This window comes from Leiobunum rupestre, chromosome 2 (assembly GCF_980474605.1).
Source record: "Leiobunum rupestre chromosome 2, qqLeiRupe1.1.hap1, whole genome shotgun sequence".
In the NCBI taxonomy this organism is placed as follows: domain Eukaryota; kingdom Metazoa; phylum Arthropoda; class Arachnida; order Opiliones; family Sclerosomatidae; genus Leiobunum; species Leiobunum rupestre.
Window position 1 is genome coordinate 65,481,349 of NC_143385.1, and position 20,425 is coordinate 65,501,773.

The 20,425-nt window shown below is 39.1% G+C and overlaps 5 protein-coding genes across 10 annotated transcripts; 3 read left to right on the top strand and 2 right to left on the bottom strand.

Annotated features, from left to right (window-relative positions):
- The first annotated feature begins 393 nt into the window (after positions 1-393).
- Positions 394-1,602, top strand: LOC149958793 (uncharacterized). The gene has a single exon (XM_090167249.1). It carries the CDS (start codon positions 394-396, stop codon positions 1,600-1,602), a length of 1,209 nt encoding a protein of 402 aa, XP_090023375.1.
- An 11,971-nt stretch (positions 1,603-13,573) lies between these two features.
- On the top strand, positions 13,574-14,798 carry BCL7-like (chromatin remodeling complex subunit BCL7B-like protein). 2 transcript variants are annotated; one of them, XM_090165043.1, is made up of 7 exons: positions 13,574-13,776; positions 13,874-13,932; positions 14,006-14,025; positions 14,088-14,142; positions 14,217-14,285; positions 14,348-14,467; positions 14,528-14,798. In XM_090165043.1, exons 1-7 carry the CDS (start codon positions 13,685-13,687, stop codon positions 14,602-14,604), a joined length of 492 nt encoding a protein of 163 aa, XP_090021169.1. In that variant the 5' UTR covers positions 13,574-13,684; the 3' UTR covers positions 14,605-14,798. The 2 variants fall into 2 exon arrangements, with proteins under 2 accessions (XP_090021169.1, XP_090021170.1); XM_090165044.1 differs by lacking the exons at positions 14,006-14,025; positions 14,088-14,142 and having other exon boundaries at positions 13,575-13,776; positions 14,528-14,794.
- Positions 14,799-14,883: 85 nt separating this feature from the next.
- Positions 14,884-15,847, bottom strand: LOC149958795 (uncharacterized). 2 transcript variants are annotated; one of them, XM_090165042.1, is made up of 3 exons: positions 15,503-15,847; positions 15,258-15,445; positions 14,884-15,183 (listed from the first exon to the last, which is right to left on the bottom strand). In XM_090165042.1, exons 1-3 carry the CDS (start codon positions 15,782-15,784, stop codon positions 15,078-15,080), a joined length of 576 nt encoding a protein of 191 aa, XP_090021168.1. In that variant the 5' UTR covers positions 15,785-15,847; the 3' UTR covers positions 14,884-15,077. The 2 variants fall into 2 exon arrangements, with proteins under 2 accessions (XP_090021168.1, XP_090021167.1); XM_090165041.1 differs by having other exon boundaries at positions 14,884-15,198; positions 15,503-15,839.
- Positions 15,848-15,979: 132 nt separating this feature from the next.
- On the top strand, positions 15,980-17,433 carry Gos28 (golgi SNAP receptor complex member Gos28). 4 transcript variants are annotated; one of them, XM_090166187.1, is made up of 6 exons: positions 15,980-16,027; positions 16,284-16,389; positions 16,458-16,745; positions 16,816-16,887; positions 16,947-17,059; positions 17,127-17,431. In XM_090166187.1, exons 1-6 carry the CDS (start codon positions 16,000-16,002, stop codon positions 17,252-17,254), a joined length of 735 nt encoding a protein of 244 aa, XP_090022313.1. In that variant the 5' UTR covers positions 15,980-15,999; the 3' UTR covers positions 17,255-17,431. The 4 variants fall into 4 exon arrangements, with proteins under 4 accessions (XP_090022313.1, XP_090022314.1, XP_090022311.1 ...); XM_090166188.1 differs by having other exon boundaries at positions 17,130-17,426; XM_090166185.1 differs by lacking the exon at positions 15,980-16,027 and adding an exon at positions 16,038-16,150 and having other exon boundaries at positions 17,127-17,433.
- Positions 17,434-17,574: 141 nt separating this feature from the next.
- LOC149958797 (solute carrier family 15 member 4-like) lies at positions 17,575-20,266 on the bottom strand. Its single transcript, XM_090166184.1, has 7 exons — positions 20,245-20,266; positions 19,463-20,171; positions 19,093-19,400; positions 18,719-18,878; positions 18,257-18,603; positions 18,078-18,199; positions 17,575-18,015 (listed from the first exon to the last, which is right to left on the bottom strand). Exons 2-7 carry the CDS (start codon positions 20,168-20,170, stop codon positions 17,708-17,710), a joined length of 1,953 nt encoding a protein of 650 aa, XP_090022310.1. The 5' UTR covers position 20,171; positions 20,245-20,266; the 3' UTR covers positions 17,575-17,707.
- Between the last annotated feature and the right edge of the window lie 159 nt (positions 20,267-20,425).

Sequence of the window (20,425 nt, forward strand, 5' to 3'; positions counted from 1 at the left end):
GCGGTGCCGTGTTTTCGGTCCCGTCTTCGGAAGTCGCGAAAGAAATGAACAGTAGAGGGCTACTAATGGCCGACGTCCCTTCGTCCGCGAAAGATTCGAAAGATATCACGCGGTAGACATTTTAATCGGATCCGATTATTTTTGGGAAGTTGCGTCGACGGTACAAGGACCCACTCTAGTTTCGTCTTCTCTCATCGGAGTTAACACTGTCGCGGTTATGCGGGTGGCAACGGAAGATCCACTTTCAACCCAGCTACGAGCATTTTGGGAGATGGACTCGGAATACGGGATGCGCAGCAAACGGAAAAAGCGAAGAGTTTCGTCCTCAAAGATTTCGAAAAATCAATCACGTTTAAAAACGGACGATATTCTGTCCCGCTACCGTGGAAAGAAATGAAGTCGTTGGGAGGTAACTTCGCCGTAGCCAGAAAAAGAACCACCACCTTAGTTCAGAAACTCAAAGCCGATCCGGAATCATTTCTGAAGTACGACGCTATTATTCAAGAGCAGCTGGAGGCAGAAATCATAGAAAAGGTGGATATTACAAAAGAATGCGTCGGTCCAGTCTTCTATCTACCGCACAGAGGCGTACTTCGAGATCAGAGCGTGACCACCAAGCTGAGAATCGTACACGATGGATCATCTGGCAAGCCGTCGCTAAACGACTGTCTGGAAATCGGACCAAATATGAATCCTGACATGTTTGACGTCCTTATTCGATTCAGGGAATGGAGGATAGTATTTACTGGAGACGTCGAAAAAGCGTTTCTTCAGATCGCAATCAATGAAGATCGAGATGCCCTGCGGTTCCTGTGGGTGGAGAGTGCTGATGATCCTAGAAAACCCAAGTTCCAGACTTACCGCTTCACGAGAGTCGCCTTTGGTCTCCGGCCCAGTCCATTCCTGTTAGCTGCCACGATTCGTTTCCACGCGGAGAAATATCGTCAGGAGAAACCCGCAATTTGCCAGATGCTCAACGACAGTCTATACGTGGACGACCTACTTTCCGGAGCGGATCAAATAGACACCGCCTTCGAGCTCTCCACCGGCGCCACCGAAGTACTACGGGATGCAGGGATGAATCTAAGGAAGTTCAAGAGCAACTCAGCCGAGTTACGTCATCTTTGGGGAGATCACTTTCAAGATGAAAGAAACGAGGTTTTCCTCTCCGGATCAACAGAATTAAAAGTCCTTGGCCTTTGGTGGAACGACCAAACAGATTGTTTGCATTACAACGTTGATTCTCTTCTCGAATTCTTGGTCAAGAAAGAAAACACCAAGCGATGGATGCTGCGAGCCGTTTCCAGAATCTTCGATCCTCTCGGATTTTTGGCGCCGTATACTATCCGGGCAAAAATGCTGTTTCAAGTCTTGTGGACGTGGAAGAAACCGGAAGATAGCGAAAAGGAGAAGCCGCACCCCCTCGAGTGGGACGATCAGCTACCCCCCGAACTAGCAAAGCAGTTTGAAGCCTGGACCAGAGAGTTGGCGGACCTACGGAAAATCAGCGTTTCTATTACGTCGGAACGAACGAAAGCTCAGCGTCGTACACCGAACTCCACTGCTTTGTCGACGCGTCTATTCGCGCCTTTGCTGCCGTAGTATATTTGCGGTTCGAAGAAACTTCCGAACGTGTAGGAACCGTTCTCGTCGCCTCAAAAACAAGAGTCGCGCCGCTAAAAAAATTGACTCTGCCGCGACTGGAACTCATGGGAGCTGTACTAGGAGTGAGACTCGTCGCTCATCTATTGAAAACATTCAGCAAGCCTCCCAGTGCAGTCAAGTATTGGACAGATTCAACTATAGCCTTGAATTGGATCCAGAAGGAGCCAGGTCACTTACGACCGTTCGAAGGAAATCGAGTTAGAGAAATTCAGTCCCTTTCCAACCCGCAAAACTGGCGCCATTGCAAGGGAGTAGAGAATCCAGCAGACATACCATCCCGAGGTCAGAGCATCGACGCCCTCGCCAATAACGGACTCTGGTGGAAAGGACCGAGTTGGCTTAGTTTAAGCCGGGAGCATCAACCTAACACGCCGCTGAAGGATCTCGACGTTGACAGAGCAGCTCCAAATCCGTTTCATCCGCCGTTGCCGCTGTGGAAAAAACGCCCGCCCCCAAAGAGAAAGCTACCCGGAAGAGGTCGCTAACCTAAGCATCAAGGAGTCGCTTAACCGAGATTCGAAGATCTTGTCCCTGACACCCAGCCTGATCGAAGACGGCCTACTAATCGTTGGAGGAAGGATACCACCTACCGAGACATTGACGTATAGCGAGCGCCATCCATTCATCCTGCCCAGTCAACATTATCTTTCGGAATTAATTGCGCGGTATCATCATAATCGGTTACAGCATGCGGGAATAAACGAAACTCTAGTTGACATTCGAGAACGGATTTGGATTGTCAAGGGCCGACAACTAATTGGTCGTGTTATCCACGCGTGTAACGTGTGTAAGTTATTTCGCGCTAAGCCATCGGTGGCGGAAATGGCTCCGTTGCCCGTATCGCGTACGACGCCCGCCGCACCATTCCAAGTTTGCGGCACGGACTTTGCCGGACCACTCTACACGCGCAAAGGGGATAAATGTTACATAGCCCTTTTCACTTGCGGCGTTACTCGCGCTATACATCTAGAACTTGTGAGCAGTCTATCTACGGAAAAGTTTATGCTAGCCTTTAGACGATTCGTGGCGCGTCGTGGAATCCCTCATCAGATGTTTTCCGATAACGCGAAAACCTTTAAACGCGCGGATTCGGACTTGCGAAAACTCGCGGAAAATATTCGTCAACCTACAGTCACGAATTATTTAGCGGAGCACCGTATCACCTGGCATTACATCGTGGATCGAGCAGTGCATTGGGGAGGATTCTGGGAGCGTCTCGTCCCTCCGAAGAGTTCTGGGACGAGCCCATCTCAACTACGAGCAGCTAGAGACTACCTTGGCAGAGATCGAGGCCACAATCAATTCCCGGCCTCTCAGTTGCGTCTACGCGGAAGCCGGAGAACCAGCCCCTCTCACTCCGGCGAACTTCTTGACCGGAGACCGTCTCACAGCTTTGCCATCACGAGTCTTCTCCAAGCAAAAGGAGCCCAATTCTACTGAGAGAGCGCTAAAACTACGATGGAAGCACCATCAAAGCCTTCAGGATCAATTCTGGTCACGTTGGAAAAAGGACTACCTCCTGGAATTACGCAACGCTCATCATCGCACCAAATTGCACCCAACCAAAGAGCTCAAAGTCAACGACGTCGTCTTAATCGAGGAAGACAAACTTCCAAGACTTTCGTGGAAAATGGCAATCGTCGAAAAGCCATTCCCTGGACGCCTCGACGGTGTGGTAAGATCATGCCTTCTTAGATTACCCAATGGTACTAAACTTAAACGACCAGTGAAAATGTTATACAACTTTCGGACACCGATCCCTAATACTTTCACTACGTTCAACGCGGGGGAGCGTGTTGAATAAATTTAATGTTTATCTTATTTTAATTAAGAGTATAATTAATTGCTTAACAATTAATATTAATTTCATAAATGTATAATGGAATTTGGTTTAAAATCGGTTGTGGAAGTTTTGTATCATGTATTTTGTATTTTTTCTTTCAAATGTATTTTCCCATTGTGTTTACTTCAATATCCGGCCGAGAGAAATTCCATTTTTGGTGACCAGTATGAATTCCCCCCTTTCTCGAATCCTCAGCAGCGACGGAAAGTTTTGGGCTTTCTGGTTTAGAACTGGTTTCGGGAAAGCCGAGGCGCCGCTCGAGTTGGGGTTTTTACTCGTCTGGATATTGAGCCCCTAAAAAGGGGGAGTGTATTTTTTTGGTTACTATCTCTTGGATATCGTCACGAGTGGCTGTACCCGTGAAAGTTCGCGAACCCTTCTTGGATTTGGCATGTACGCGGTACTTTCCCTTTAGTTTTTTTTTGTACAGTCGCGATTTGTATTTAGTGCTAATTTTCATAAAAATAAAGTTGTTATTTTTGTTAATCCTCGTATCCCCTTATTACGTCGGCTTAATATTTCGCACTCACTCGCCCTACCACGTATACCCGAACCCAGTAATTGAATTTGCCCCTTTAGATGTTTCAGTCCGTCTAAAGTATAGTCTAAGGCTCTCCCACCCTGCTATTTCGGCGCTTTATTCCACACCCTGGCTTGATCTCACTCGAGATCTTAGATAACCATTTTTGTAAGGTTCTCTTCGTTGGTACGCACAGAACATTTTGCCATTGACGATATGCCTGAGGGCTATGATAGTACAAGGATAACGCCCAACTTTTTATTTAACTTGTGTATCGCTGTAGAATTTTCTATATATGCGGGATTCTACCAGACCGCGGGATAACTTTTTGTTTCTATGCTCGCTACCTATGCTATAATTAGACTGACTATAGTTTTTAATAATTTTATATTTTTTATTATTTTGAGGGACTACTATGAATTACTCTATCGCGCATTACGTGCTATGACTATTACTATTATACTATATTCTAAAATAATACTACAAGGTGGTTTTAAGTTTTAAAGTTTACTATTTTATTTTTTTGCCCTATGGTTGGGACATTTTCTGTCCCATGACTAACCAGATCTTGTTTCAATCTGCTATACATTTCTCGCACGAAACCCAAGTCGTCCTTTTGGCGCGAAAATGGTGGTCAGCGCGCTCGGGAAAACCAGGGCGACTTTGGAAATTTTCCAAAACGCACCTGCGTTTCCTTCTATAGAGCGCTTTCGATACGACCTGGGTTTTTTCTACATTGTCTGAGAACGGATATAGGAATTTTACAAAAAAAATACAAAACTTGGAAAATACATACATGAAAATACTATTACAATACACTAAAATAATTATTACAATACACTAAAACAAAATACTAAAACTAAAATATTACACATTGAAATTATTCATTTTATACACTATTATTAATTAACAATTAATACTTATTACTTTCAATTTAATTAGCTTGTTGGCTAAGTTTTCTACAATCGCCTGCCTCTTGCTTTTCGAGATTTTAACTTAAGCTCAGAGTCAAAAATGTCTTTAGCAATATCTCGGCATTTGCAGTTTTTTAATTTTTAATTGCAACCTTTTTATTTTAGATTTCTGTTTGCTTATAGTTTTTAAATATGATGTTTCCTTTTTGGTCTTAAATCCTGCGGCTTGAACCTTTTTGTTTTCGGATGTTTTGCTATCTTCTGCTTGAATATTTTTGTTTGCATAATGTTTTCAAATCCACTACTTGAACCATTTTGTTTGCCGTTGTTTTGTTTGACTTTGTCTCGATATTAGCTTTGGTAGCCAGCAGAATTTCAATTGTAGGAATTTCCACTGATAAAGAAAATCATGTTAAAATTTAATAGAGTTGTTTCAAATGAAACTGTTTACAATCAAGTTATGTAGATATATTTTCGCTAGAACTTGCTGCAACTGAAACACAGGTCCTTTTTGTAGATCTATTGTTGCGCTCTTCCACCATTTCTACAGACCGTTTACTAGATTCTATTTGAATATTTTTGTTTGCATAATGTTTTCAAATCCACTACTTGAACCATTTTGTTTGCCGTTGTTTTGTTTGACTTTGTCTCGATATTAGCTTTGGTAGCCAGCAGAATTTCAATTGTAGGAATTTCCACTGATAAAGAAAATCATGTTAAAATTTAATAGAGTTGTTTCAAATGAAACTGTTTACAATCAAGTTATGTAGATATATTTTCGCTAGAGCTTGCTGCAACTGAAACACAGGTCCTTTTTGTAGATCTATTGTTGCGCTCTTCCACCATTTCTACAGACCGTTTACTAGATTCTATTTGAAATTTGAGTTTTAACTTATGACCCCGTTACCAATGTATAATTTTCATCGTACCAGTTGTTTTATGACAGTCCTTGGTATCATTTTCCACTAAGTTCTCCGGAACCTTTACGTCAACTAGCTAAATTATCATTCCCTTTGGAAATATGTTTCATTTAAATTAACTTAAATAAACAATACTTAAAACTCAATTTTTACTTGTTGGCTTAAATTCATTTGAAAATATTGCTGGAATAGCGTTTGATGTCAGTCTGTTTTTTGTTTTACTATTCATAAAACAAGAATCCTCAAATTGTAGGGCGCATATTTTATTATGATGTAATTGTATAGCATCTTTCAAATAAAGATCGCTTCTGCCGACATTTAAGATCCTTTGCTTTTCTTTACAACTGTTACAAAATTTTGGAGAACAATTACTTCCTGGCATCTAGGAGCAACAAACACAACACCCCACACAAGGAGAACGCAACCCGTCAAAAGTCGTGGATTTTCTTGTGTACGTTTTTCATTGGCTAGACGCTTTAGCGCCTGCTGCCGTCGGAAGGGGAAAATTCGGAAATTGTCTAAAACGTTCAGCGTAAAGGCTCGTGACGCTCGTCCAATGAAATTCGTACACAACCCTTCGTTAGCGTGTTTAAAGGCTAGCTGCGTTCTCCTTGTGTTTGTTGCTCCTAGCTGGCATATTTCTTTATTGCTACAAACACTCAAGATGATAATTTCTGAGACGAAACGCGTATATACATTTTTGCGTCTGAAAACCGCTGTTTGGGATTTCGAAAAATGCGCTTTCTTCCGGCCGTTAAAATTCCGGGGGGTCGCTTTTCAGGCGGAGTTTCATATCTCTGTATTGCCAGTATCTCTGATAGCACCGTGGTCCGTGGAACACACCCTCAGATTTCATTGGGCCTCTACTTATTTTCTATCTCTATGGTTTTGACTCTTTTGAGACTTCTGTAACGGCCAACTTTCCAAGCCGATCAAAGCTGACTGTGTACTGTGATTCTGAACAAGGATCCAAAATAACTTCATCGCCTGCTGTAAAAGATAGAATAGATTAATACTATTAAATGAGGTGAAATCAGACACAACTGGTAAAAATCAGTTTGATATTGTTGGTAATTTTTCATTGGCTGTATTAGCTCTACCACATTCAAATGCTGACTGTGAATTTGGATTAATTAAACAGAGGTTTCATAGCAATCGTTTCCGCGTTTTTGCTTCTGTGGGATATCCCTGTCTTTAATTAACGAGTTTTTAGCAAGTTAATTTGACTAAAACCCAGACTAGAAACGAGGGGCTGACCACTATCTGTAATCGGCTTACAAGCCCGTAGCTTTGACTGTACTAAAGTGATTACGTAATCGATTACAGATTTAGCACTACGAAAGCTGTAATCGGTGTACATAATTTAAGGAAGTGGTTAGCCCCTCGACTAGGAATAAATTAATAACTTCTACAATTAATGGTACATTGCTAAGTAGCCAATTTGTAGGTGAAGCGGGAAGCTGTGTCAAGCCAACCAAAGATATGTTACGCTGTTTTAATGATGAAATGTACAAGTTAACGGATTCAAGTCAAATAGATGACACTGATGACTTTGAAGTGACATTTGATATTTAATTCAATGATATTTTTATGTAAGCTAGTTTAAAAACAGATGATATTTTTAAAAGTGATATTTAATTATCTTTATTAATTGGCCGAACTTTACTTTTAAGCTTTTATCAAAAATCAAGGTAGCTCTTATATAAAAATAAGCACTCAACCAGAGGACTCAACCCGATTACGTGCTGATAATCAGTAAAAAATTCAAATTGAGCGCCAATTCTCGTTGCGTTGCGATTCTGCGAATGTGTGATAATTTTTACCGCAAATTATATAAGTATATATTTTTAGGTGTAGCGAAGTTATTTCAGTGTAGCTTTATTGCTGTTCCTATATTATGCCCACCGATCGCAACATCTGCTGCAAGTGTCATCAATGTGATAAGCCAAAAAATGTAGCGATCGGGAAAACTACCCTTTGGATTTCCTGTACATTCTGCAAGCCTGAACGTTGGTTTCATGTTGATTGTCTTGGCATCTCACACAGTGATCTTTCTAAGTGTAAAACAAATTGGCGTTGCTCTCACTGTGCATCTCGAAATACTGGCGGAAAATTCACAACTTATGCTCTTCGTAATACTTTCATCCGGCGTTCTAACTCACCTGCCGCCACACTATCGGGAAATATCGCCCCTAAAACTAAAACCATGACTGACCATCATACTTAACCCATTACGGACCTAGCATCTGCTCTTGCTGGTATAAAAACTCAGCTTGCCGAACTATCCTCTAGTCAAACTAGCATTAATGGGAAAATTCAAACTATTCATAATGATATTAAAACAAGAAGTGAAGCTGTTACCAAACTCGAGGAATCTGTAAAAACCCTTTCTATCTCCCTCAACTTGCAACGCGATGATATCTTTAAATGTCAAGAGGATGTTAGTAAATACCAAGCTGATGTTGAGGACCAGAGACTGAATCTTGATGAACACACTGATCAACTGTCCGTCTTATACGATAATATTACCAGTCAGGGCCAGGAACTCATTGACCTTAAAGCCACTGTCCAGTGCAACCATGTTAGTGTATCAAAAGGCCTACTTGTCCTGGAGTCCAGTTGTGCTTCAATGTCTTCAATTGTGGCCACCTTTAATACGACTGTCACACAACAACTCAAAGCCATGGAAGACTCAATGGAACAACTACAGCTACAATTCAAAGCTTCAAACCCTACTGAAGATTTAGATACTCGTATAGCGTTAAAGGTACAAGAATCGGTCTCCACTATGTCAGGTGAACAGAACAGGCATTTTAACGCTATTATCTACAACTTGAAAGAATCTAGCGATATTAAAGCCGGCACGACTGCAGTTCACCATATATTGTTAAGCGTTGGCATTGATCAGGAACATCATCCATGCATTCGTTCAACGCGCCTAGGCTCCCGACCACATTCCAACCAGTTAGCCACTAACCGCTGCCGCCCAATCAAAGTGGAATTCCCTTCCCTCGAATTGAAACACCAATTTCTCAATGGAGTCAAAGCCTTAAAAACAAATGACAGTTCTGTTACTTTTACGTGCACTATTGATCGATCCCTAGCACAAAGATTAGCTCATAAACCGAGGGGATGATCACTCCGCGTAATCAGTGTACAGAGCCGTACCTTTGACTGTACTAATGGGATTACGCGTAATCTTTGAAGTCCCTGCCTTTGGCAGTGGTAATCTAAGTGTAATCCGGTGTACAGACTTTCTAAGAGTGGTTAGCCCCTCGTCATAAACTCGCAGTTATTGAATTGAAGAAGCGACTAACTGGAGGCGAAAAAGACCTCTGCATTCGTAATGGAAAGGTGATGCCGCGTGCAGCCCTGAAGCCCTTTATTGAGCAACCATCTGGTTCTACCAGTCCAAAAAACTGATATTCTCCCAGGTATATGCTCCTGGGCCCATTGTAAATACTGTAAATATTGTAAATACTGTGCATTCAACTAACCATACATATGTTCACCAAATTTAACGGCTAAGTCTTGTGTTCAGTAGCGGCGCTAAGGGTGGGCTGAAGTGGGCTTTAGCCCCCCTGCATTTCTGAGAGGGGCCACATATTTATATTAAAAGGGACACATATTTATATTTAAGAGGCCACATATTTGAAATTTCTTTATGTTTTTATTGCCAAGTAAAGTTTTTCGGGGGGAAAAATCTTTAAAAATCCATTCGTTTACTCAAAAAGATAGTAGACCATAAACAGATAGATTCGGGAGGCGAAGGGAGCGGAAATGGAGAGAAAGTTTAATGAACAACTGAAAGAAAAGAAAGGGGCTTGAGGGAATTTCGGGAAATACCCCAGCGGGCATGCACGTCAATGCTCGGAATTAATAGTTAATTTTTCCAAAAAGCATTTTTCAGGGCTAGCTAACTATTAGTAGATATATATTTTCCAAACCGCCTTTGTCAAGGCAAATTACTATTATTAGTTATTTTTCTAATATCTTAGAAACTTAGTCTTATTATTTACTAAGATAAATATTCCTCGAGAATTAGAAGGATTTTAGAGATACATTTTAGATAATTATATCCGGTAAATTTAACTATTTAAGTATTGACAAATTAAAAAAAAATTGTAGAAATGAGTGGGCGAAAATTTCCGTCCGGAAGCCAAAGTCGCAAAAAGCGAAAAGCCAGTCAAGAATTTTTAAATTCTCAAAAAGTGGCTCTAAATAAGTACTTCAAAACATCAATTCCAGTCTTAGAACAAACTCAATTAAATGCAATTGCGAACAAACTTGACTTACCAACCACTACTGAATCTTTAAAAAATCAACTTTCCCAAAACGAAAACAAATCGCTAGAATCCGAACCAAAACAAAATAGTACTGACAATAAAATAAGCTTATTGAAGGACGCTATAGGGGTTCATGTTGAAATGGTCTATGACGTTCAACAACTCCCTCCACTTGGGAAAAGCGACCATAATGTTATCCTGTTACGTCTTTCATGCCCAAACAACCGCCAGCAACCTACACGCCAATGCAAAGCATTTTTTAATGGTAACTACGAAGCCTTTGAAGAACATCTATCACAATTTAATTGGACCACCATACTCCGGGACCTCAATATTGAGGACAGTTGGACTACATTTGTGACTATTCTGAATACTGGTATCGACCGCTTTATCCCTTACCGGCGCTCACGCATATTCCATCCAGTCTAGTTTTCGCCCAGATTTGAGCGCTCTAGACTGTACAAAATTACAGCGTGCCAAATCACGGAACCACTCTCAATTTGTAATTGACGAAGCTTATACGGCCTATAAAAAGGCCCGTAATGCTACCACTAATGCTTCTAGGAACTTTAAAAGAAAATGTGAAAATGATCTTACGAAGCTGATTGCGAAAAATCCTAAGCATTTCTTTGGCCACGTAAATAAATTGCGCACCACTAAATTCGTAATTGCAGAAATAATGGGCATGGATGGTATAATAAGCGATAATCCTACTTCAATGGCCACTACCTTAAATGAACACTTTAACGTGGTTTCCTCTCCGATACCTAGTTTTCCCCAGTGCGGCGATGTTAGTCATATTACACCAGACCCTGGTTTAACACATTTTACCTGCACCGAATCAGATATTCTGAAACAGCTCCTGGTGCTAAATTATTCCCAAGCCGCTGGTCCTGACGCTCTACATCCAGTCCTCTTAAAGAGGTTAGCAACTACTCTCGCCCTCCCTCTATTTTTAATTATCAGCAAGAGTTTTGCCACTGGCAAAGTACCAACACAATGGAAATGTGCTAACATTACACCAATCCACAAGGCTGGAGCTCGAAACGACCCATCACACTATCGACCAATCGCCAACACCTGTCATGTTGCAAGAATTAGTGAACGTTTAGCAGATGAGCAAACCCGTTCGCATCTAGTGGAAACGCATTTCTTACACCCATCTCAGCACGGATTTCGATCCAAACATTCCTGTACAACTAATCTCCTTACTGCCACAAACGAATGGACTACCTGGCTTGATGAAGGCAAACCAGTTGATGTCATTTACCTAGATTTTGCTAAGGCATTCGATACTATTCCACATCCTGAATTGATCGAAGCTCTTAAATCTGCTGGTGTCGGTGGCCTAGCTCTCTCCTGGCTTTCTGATTTTATCACTGCCAGACAGCATTCTGTGGTACTGCAAGGAAGTGCGTCTCCTCCACTAACTCCTCTAGCTGGTGTTCCTCAGGGCTGTGTGCTTGGACCACTGCTCTTCTCGATTTTCATTAACTCCTTGCCAAGCGCCGTGAAAAATGCCAGCATATACCTTTTTGCAGACGATTCTAAATTGGCCCACCCTGTTCACACTCCCCTGAACCAACTTCACCTCCGCGGTGATCTGGACGCAGTGTCGCAGTGGGTTTCCAACCATCAGGGCCGTGCAGAGGTATCCTGAGGCAGGGGGCAAACTTACTCGCGGGCCCTACAGCTACGGGCCCCCCTCGTGGGCCCTTTTCACCCGGGCCCCGGGGATTTTGCCCCTCCTGCCCCCCCCTGCACGGCCCTGCCAACCATAAGATGAAATTTATTATTTCCAAGTGTGGAGTACATCATCTAGGTCGTAAAAACCCTTGTTTAAGCTACTCCATGGATGGCGCTGTACTTCCGAAGTGTGATTCTCCTGTTAGAGACTTAGGAGTCTGGATAGACAAGTCTCTCACGTTCAGCCACCATACTACCAAAGTGATCAATCGCATAAACTCCATCACGGGCCTTACTCGGCGAGCATTCTTCTTTAGGAATCCCAGGTTAATGCGAACCCTATACACCTCATTGATTTTACCTCAAATTGATTACGCCTCTGAAGTGTGGTGCCCTCGTCTCGCGGGTGACCAAGACCGACTGACTAAAGCCCACAACCGGTTCACAAAACTGGCCAAAGGCCTTGAAAAATTGTCCCCTGTATCTAGAGACAAACGCCTCAACCTGGACACCCCACTTCTTCGGCATACCCTGAACGACCTAACCCAATTGTGGAGCATGTGGACAGGGACCTCTGCGTGCAATTTCTCTGCCCTTTTTAAACTCGAACCCTTGCGCAGAACAAGAAGCAATGGAGCTAAAATAATAAAACCTCGGGTCCTCACTACCACCCGTCAATGGCATTTCGCTGTTCGAACTTTTAAACATTGGAACTCTCTGCCAAAAGATGCTTTTGCCTGCACCACGCGTCGCGGATTCAAAATTTTTGTGCGTGAACATCTTTTAACATAGTATTTCGAACATAGTTCCCTGTAATATACCTATTGTTATTATTTGTTTTTAATATTTATTCCTTCCTTTTCTTCCTTTTTATTAATATTATTATTTAGTATGGTATATACCTATTGTATTGTCTTGGACTTACCGCTACATACATAGATATAAGTAATGTATATAAAGGTCTAGATAAATTTCGGGGCGTCTAAGCCTAACATAAAATACGGAATTGACACCTAGCAGACACCGAGGAAGCACGTGACCAAGAGCGCGAGGTCTCTTAGAATTTTAGTACTAAGTGCTTGACCTTTCCGCAGGCCGTAGTCTTTAGACACCATCTGTTGGTGACTTTTAGTATAATTTTTAAGCAGGAGACAATGGCTCTCGCGACGATAGCACGTGCTTTCTTACCGATAGATTGCGCCTTATAAGGATAGCCTGCAGAAATTACGCGTTTCTGCTAGCTGTCACCTCCGTATTCACTCCCTTTGAAATATTTTATCTAGACCTTTATATACGTTTCCTATATCTATGGCTACATATAAGCTATCCTAGCCATAGAAATCTCATAGGTAACTAGAATGCTGCTGTGTAACTGGAAAATGGACCAAACGCCGTGGCAGACGATAGCCAGATCTCAGCCAATCAGAGCTCAAAGAGTGGTTCTGCCAAGAATTTAATGTCACCAGAGAGAATGACATATCCCATCTCCGACTATAGTAGCAGAATCAAGAAGGATTATTATCCTCCTTGGCGGAACCACTCTACGGCCACTCATTGGCTGAAGGTTCAAAATGAACTGGCGTCAAGCTCGGCCGTAGGCGGCAGCATTCTGGTTACCTATGAGATTTCTATGATAGATTTCGTGGTTTTTTTTATTGCAAATAAATAAATTGATAATTTCATAATTTGATTTTCGGGACCTGGCAACACTGCGAGTGGCTTAAAAAAATTAATATAAAATGGTGGAAGTTTATCGTGTTTTATGAGGTTACAACTTTTTTCTCCGAGTTATTTTATATAATAATTTTAGGATAATCAATTTTTCGCGCAGGTATTTCGCTTAATTTAAAATGATGTCTCGGTCTGTACGGGCAGAAACGCGTAGCCGAGCTAAAGATGATATTAAACGGGTAATGCAAGCGATTGATAAAGTTAGAAAATGGTTTGTATGCCAAGGCCTAAAAGAATTCTTGAACAAAGAAATTTAAGGTTGTAAGGAATAAGTATCATTAATCGTAACTGGTGAAATATTAAATTAGGGAGAAAAAATGGGTTACAATTGGAGACACTACCATGAAAATTTACAAGTGGGTTCCAGGTAATGAGTTAACTTGTTATTTATCTACGTGAACTTTGACGTAATCTAATACTATTATTTTCACGTGTTTCAGTCGTTAACTTTGATCAGACAGTAAGAGAATTTATAATTATGATAATGTCAGTTTAAATCTAATATTTATGTACTAAAAATAGTGTAGAAGCAAGAGTAAATCTTCTAGTAACAAAGAAAATGTAGAAAAACATAAAAGTAATAGAATATGTCACTTCACGTTACAGGGTTTATACAATTTGTTTAACTTATAGAAGTATTGCTCATTTTAGATGCTGCTATCAGGCGCATGGAAGGACAAGACGCGTGTCTTTCATCGATGGCAGATGAATCCAATACTGGTATGTGTGTGCTTAATATGGTTTTACCACATTAAACCATAACATTGTAATATGTTTGACAGGCTTTTCGGAAATTAGTCAGGACTCCCAGCATTTGGGTATTGGCTCCCAACCAACCAGTGAAGAGAATACTAACCTAAGCTTAATGGATACTAGCACCGAGTATCTTGAGGGTCAAAATGGTAATGTTATTACATTTGCCACTAACTATAGCACATGATCCTAATAATTGCTTCATACAGATGGTCCCCCTCATTTGAAAAATGAAGAATCAAGTGAGGACAGCAATGATCCTCCACCTAGGCGATTAAATAAATAATTGTAGTATTATTTTGTAAATAGGTGTTGAAAACCTTTGAATCAACTGAACCTCATTTTTAGACCATTTTACTATTTTTTTTTAATGTATTACTGCTAGTTGGTATTTACTGAAATATAGGGTGACATAATTTATTTTTGGATAAAAAAAACTGAATTGTACAAACACCTTTTTCAATCGAAAACCTTATCCGATATTGGGCAATTATAGATTTATTTGTACTTTTATTTAATTTTGTAAATTAAATATTACAATCATGTACTAGTAACACCTTACCACTTTGTTTTATAAATGAATTTTATTTATTGTTCAGTATAAAAATAGCTGCTACATAAAGCTTTTCTTGACTATTAAAGAGTTTTTTTTCAGATAATAAGATGAGATTACACTAAACACAGCTTAAATAAAATAATTATCATTGGTAAAATTGATATAAAACAGTTTGTACTGAGATTGTCATAAACGAATGAAATTTAAACGTTTTTCTTGGCTTTCTGTTGGACTTTAGCAGCAATTACATTCAGATCATTCATTCCAGCAGAAATATCCTTAATGTCATTTTGTAATTTGCCAGTTGGGCTTGAAAAATCAAACCTAAAAGGATTATTAGTTCAATTAAGTGTTTAGTTAGTGGAGGATAATTATTTTCCAACCTTTTAGGAGTATATCGTAGCCTTTTCTCAGGAGTTACAAAAAGACTTCCATTCCTTGCACTATCTGGGCTAGGGGTAGAGATACAAAATGGGGAATACAGTTTCACAGGCGTTGTTGCGTTGTTTTCTAGTGAGCCATATGTTGTGGTTGTAAGAACTCGTCCTCTGCGAGCTGACTTTCTCAATTTCTGTAAAGGTATATATTCAATATCATTCACAAGGTATATATAACTTCGTATATTTACATCTGATAAAGAATCAAAAGCAGTTTTCACGGTGGTCAGTGTTCTGTTTGCAGCATCTTTCATGGATAAACTCAAATTCGAATCGCTTAAATCAGATCTTAGTGTTCGAGTTTTATTTTCTTTCTCTGATACTGGTGCTGGTACATTCAAATTTGACCGAGCCCTTCCCATTGCAGATCTTGGTACGTTGTAGACGTTATCCGGATTTCGGGAATTATCATTTCTTCTTCTTTGGTTAGTAGCTGGTTTCTTAAACTCTACCTTAAACTTAGAACTAGCCATTTTAAACTATTTTTAAATTAACACTAATATAAAATGTAGAGAGGAAAGTAGTATTTGTAAGTTGTAACACTGACCGCGAGTATTTAAATATTTTGCAGCTCTATTTTGATTGGTAGAGCCATTGCCCCCTTAATCCACGGGGCCATGGTAGAGCAATTAAAAGTAAAAAACTATGCGCAGAATTGTGCGCACAATTCCAAAGATTATTTTTAAAAATGGCCGCGTCCTCCACAAACTGGGACGGTAAGTTGACTTGAAAATTAATAGTTACTTCTTTAAATTTTATATTTTTAATTCTTCTTATATAATTTTTATTGCAAATGATTCTAAAGTTGCCACTTTGGTTGTATATTTATATTTTAAAAGGTGATTCTCTTTGCTTTATGTTTAGCAAAGGCTTAAGTAGTTTATGCTATGTGTTCTTCTGAAGTTCTGAGTCATTATGGCCCACGTCATATTTAGATTATTGAATTGTTTGAACGAAAGTTTTAAATTTCAGACCTTAGAAAACAAGCAAGACTTTTGGAAAATGAAATCGACCAGAAGTTAATATCATTCAGTAAACTCGGAACTGGTTACGAGAACCGAGAATATGGGAATACAAGGTTGATTTTGAAGTTTCGTCACCGATTTTTTCTATTTAAACATCTTAAACTTTAATTTGAAATTTCAGCCTGGATACTGTGCCTTTATTATCAGGGGCTAACAGCAGTCATGTATTTGATACCATGGCCCTAGAAATAGAGCAACTGTTATCAAAATTAACGGATCTGAATGACAGAATGACCTCGCTATACCAAAATATAACATCATCGACACCGAACCATTCCCTGGAACATACAATACAACGCCACCGAGAAATTTTAAAGGATTATTCTTTGGATTTTAAGAAGATTCGTAGTAATATACAAGCCAGAAGGGATAGGGAAGAGCTTTTAGGTTCAGTTCGTAAAGATATCGAGTTAGTATTAAAAGTTACTGAAAAAATAGACAAAATGTAACTTAATTTCATTTGTTTTCCTTTAAAACAGTGCTTACAAAGTGTCTTCTGGATTGAATAGAAGAACCGAACTATTTACCAAAGAACATGAACACATTAGAAAGTAAAAACTGAATACATTCAAAATTATCTGTAGTAACTAATTCAAACTTTGAAAATTAGCTCAGACCGACTTGTTGATGAACAAATAAGAATTGCCATGAGGACTAAAGATGATTTAATAATTCAACGATCTACTTTAAAAGCAATTCAAACTAAAGTGACAACTCTAGCCAGTATCCTTTGAAACTTTGGTGTTTGAAATTAACATTTTCCTTTTGGTTTAATTCCTTGACACTTCAGTAGATCGTTTTCCCATTATTAACAGTTTAATTCAGAGAATCAATTTTCGTAAACGTAGGGACTCTATCATACTAGGTGCAGTAATTGGTATTTGCTTAATTTTGCTCCTCGTTTATACTTCGTATTAAAGTTTTTATAATTATCATTTTTACTAAACTTGTATATAAGATTAATATTAAGATATATGTTCTAATGTAACTTAAATAAAACTTCCAATTTGACCTTTTTGATAAAATTGCTCCTGATTTTACAATTTACCATGAATAATTACCTTTGAAGCTTTGATTATGGCAGTTCCTAACCTTATAAGCCTTGGTTATGGATTATCAGCCAATGGAAGTTTAAAAAGTATATTAGGAGTCAAATTAAGCCTCTAACTAGTCACTTAGAACTGGATAAAATATATTTTGAAAAATCAGTTGAACATTCTAGAAAAGTGACCAATGTATAAAAAAATAAATTACCCTTTTATAAAGACAAATTTTGTTATTTGTAAAAATTATGGTAACAAATGGTATAAATTACAAGATGGTATTTACAAAATAACTACAATTTCTTCTATTCACACGATTTAACAATAATTAATCACTATCTTCATCGTTATTATTGGCTGGTGGTACTACTTGAGCAAGACGTTTTTTGCGATAAATAAATACCACCACAACGAAGACTATTAGAAAGAATAACTGTATTCCAGCCAGTAGGAAGAAGTAATAGTCCAAATGACCATAGTTAATATTGCCAAAATCACGATCGAAGAACCACACATTGCGGAAAGAATTTAGTAGGCCTGTTCCAAGGAAGCTACCAATTCCAGTGAAGAAATAGAACAGTCCCATCACTATGCTCACCATGCAAGGAGGTGCCAATTGATACGCAAATTCTAATCCTAGAAAAATATCACAAAATTAGATGGGAAATAAATTTTGCTACCAAATAAAAAAAACATACCAGCTACACTAGCGAAAACCTCACTTAATCCGATAAATGAATATTGAGGTATTTGCCAAAATATCCACATGTCAGCTGCGAAGTATGATGTATTGGCAATAACTTGCGTTATCGTGTCATTACTGAAATTATAGAAAAAATTTAATTTATGAAAAAACACTTTCTTAAAATGTTCATACTTGTCGTTAACAATATGCAATCTATATAATTCAATGGATCCTGCAAAAACCATAGCTATGGAAGCGAAACTCATCCCAATGACCATTCTTGCGATAGGAGGGATTCTTATATTTAAGCGGCTCAAAAATGGGTAGACCACTCGATCCATCAGGGGTATGAATAACAGTACGAAACAAATGTCGAAAAGAGATAACCAGGCAGCTGGGATAGAGAATTTCTTGACTTGCGCTTCATAAGAGTTATAAAATGTAGTCGACTGTATTGTTTCTGGAAGATTGATTTCATCGTGGTCACTCTTGGGGCCGAGCCTCATATGCAAACCCTGAACAAGAAACGTAGTCTGCATCTATGAGAATTGCATGGGTTATTTGAAATTAATTTTTTATAACAAACTTATGGTGTCGGGCAAAGGCCTTAGACACCCAAATTTAAAATTAATTGTAATTAAATAAAATGCGGACTTGGAAGTAAAGGATCCAGTATGGCACCAATGCAAGAAATACTGATGTAATATTGCCCAATTTTTTTACATCTTCAACAGAGGATTCTGGGTATTTTCCTCCGAATCTAACTTTTGCCATATCAAGGCAAGAAGGGCGTTCGTGGGGTGGAATTTCTTCACTAAAGAATGGATTATAATATTAGATTCATATAATTGATAAGCAAATACCAGTGGGCTGTTAAAACTCCTTCATAAAACATTTTAGCTAAACCTATTTCCAAGGGTTTGAGCGTATTACAGGCATAATTCAAAGGCAATAGTCAATTTTATGTAATTTCACAAATGTCAATCATTTCTCAAGAAGTTTTAACTCCCTTATATCACCATTCTCACTTTTGAAAATGCTCATAGTAACCATTGCGAGAGAAGCGGTAACGAATTGAATCCTTGATGATATACAAAATAGTGGTTATAATACTGCCATGTGGTTTTTGAACTTTGAATAAAGGCCTAGTGACAGCGAAGGCAATCATACCAAACGCTAAGAGGCAAGTCGGTATCAAATAACCAACTCCAAACCCGTAAAATGTTGACTGTTGAATGTAAGCAATCCCAGCAATGGCAACCAGGCCCCCAATATTAATACACCAATAATACCAGTTGAAGAAAATTCTAACAGCATCAACTCCTAAATCTTTGATCTGTTAAAAGATAGATTATAGAGGCGACACATAAGACCATTATGTACAACATTATTTTTAACCTGTTCTGCTCCAAAAGGTCCTAAATTGGTTTTAACAAGTCCAACGGAGATTCCAATCCCAGCCAGTAGAAGGTAAATCAGCCATCCACACTTTTCTTGATTCCCAACTACCATTAATGGCTGATTATCATCGTTTAAGCTTGTATTGGCTGTTGAAGTAGCCCAATCTAACTGATAAGGGTTGCTAACTTTATTTGGGTCCAAACACATGTCCGGTATCTGGCTATTAGTCATTGCTAATAAAGTTAAGACAATGTAGCACAGTATGTAGAAAAATAGACCAATTAAGATGGTGCAGTATCGTCCAAGCACGGAATCAGCTAACCAGCCCCCGAATATGGAAGACGCAAATGCTATACCAGTTAAAATGTACGTGGCTGTCATAGCATTGTAAGATAACCATAAAAATGGTTTTTGATTGAGAAAAAGTAACATATTACCAGCTAAACTATAAAATGCAATCCGCTCCAAAGTTAATAAAATTAAGATTACAGTACCAGCAGCCCACCGCTGCATTTTAAGATTTCTAGGGCTATAAATTGGCATGTTTCTAACAGAATCCAAAGAAGTGTCTATGCCACTGGCGCTGGTTGAAATGTTGTCATCACTATTTTCGGTCAGCCTTTGCGTATTTTTACTACTACCATAAGATCTACCAGATGATAGGTCAATTCGACTTAAAAATGATTGATCGTTTGAATTAGACATACTAATTTACAAAAATAATGTGAAATTGATTAAAATTCAATTAAAAAATTATGTACAAAGCTGTATAACATTACTTTGTAGATGATTTGTCTACAAGATATTTTTTAGCACTGCCATTGACGAATCTGACGTTAGTCACGTGCGTTTATAATATTGTAAACAGCTGAGAGTTCAAGGGCAACAACCATAGAGATAGAAAAGAAATAGAGGGAAGATTACCGCGTTAAGACACCCCTGTTTTTGACCGGGAAAATT

Excerpts from the sequence above, each read along its gene's own strand:
- LOC149958793 (XM_090167249.1), top strand. The coding sequence starts at position 394 with ATGAAGTCGTTGGGAGGTAACTTCGCCGTAGCCAGAAAAAGAACCACC.
- BCL7-like (XM_090165043.1), top strand. The coding sequence starts at position 13,685 with ATGATGTCTCGGTCTGTACGGGCAGAAACGCGTAGCCGAGCTAAAGAT. Across the intron at positions 13,933-14,005 it reads AATTTACAAGTGGGTTCCAG|TCGTTAACTTTGATCAGACA; the intron begins GTAATGAGTTAA and ends CACGTGTTTCAG. Across the intron at positions 14,026-14,087 it reads TCGTTAACTTTGATCAGACA|TGTAGAAGCAAGAGTAAATC; the intron begins GTAAGAGAATTT and ends TACTAAAAATAG.
- LOC149958795 (XM_090165041.1), bottom strand. The coding sequence starts at position 15,784 with ATGGCTAGTTCTAAGTTTAAGGTAGAGTTTAAGAAACCAGCTACTAAC. Across the intron at positions 15,446-15,502 it reads CTTTTGATTCTTTATCAGAT|AAATTGAGAAAGTCAGCTCG; the intron begins GTAAATATACGA and ends ATACCTTTACAG. Across the intron at positions 15,199-15,257 it reads CTACGATATACTCCTAAAAG|GTTTGATTTTTCAAGCCCAA; the intron begins GTTGGAAAATAA and ends TAATCCTTTTAG.
- Gos28 (XM_090166185.1), top strand. The coding sequence starts at position 16,105 with ATGATTCTAAAGTTGCCACTTTGGTTGTATATTTATATTTTAAAAG. Across the intron at positions 16,390-16,457 it reads CGAGAATATGGGAATACAAG|CCTGGATACTGTGCCTTTAT; the intron begins GTTGATTTTGAA and ends TTGAAATTTCAG. Across the intron at positions 16,888-16,946 it reads GAACATGAACACATTAGAAA|CTCAGACCGACTTGTTGATG; the intron begins GTAAAAACTGAA and ends TTTGAAAATTAG.
- LOC149958797 (XM_090166184.1), bottom strand. The coding sequence starts at position 20,170 with ATGTCTAATTCAAACGATCAATCATTTTTAAGTCGAATTGACCTATCA. Across the intron at positions 18,604-18,718 it reads ACTGGATCCTTTACTTCCAA|ATGCAGACTACGTTTCTTGT; the intron begins GTCCGCATTTTA and ends CAATTCTCATAG. Across the intron at positions 18,200-18,256 it reads TTGCATATTGTTAACGACAA|TAATGACACGATAACGCAAG; the intron begins GTATGAACATTT and ends CTATAATTTCAG.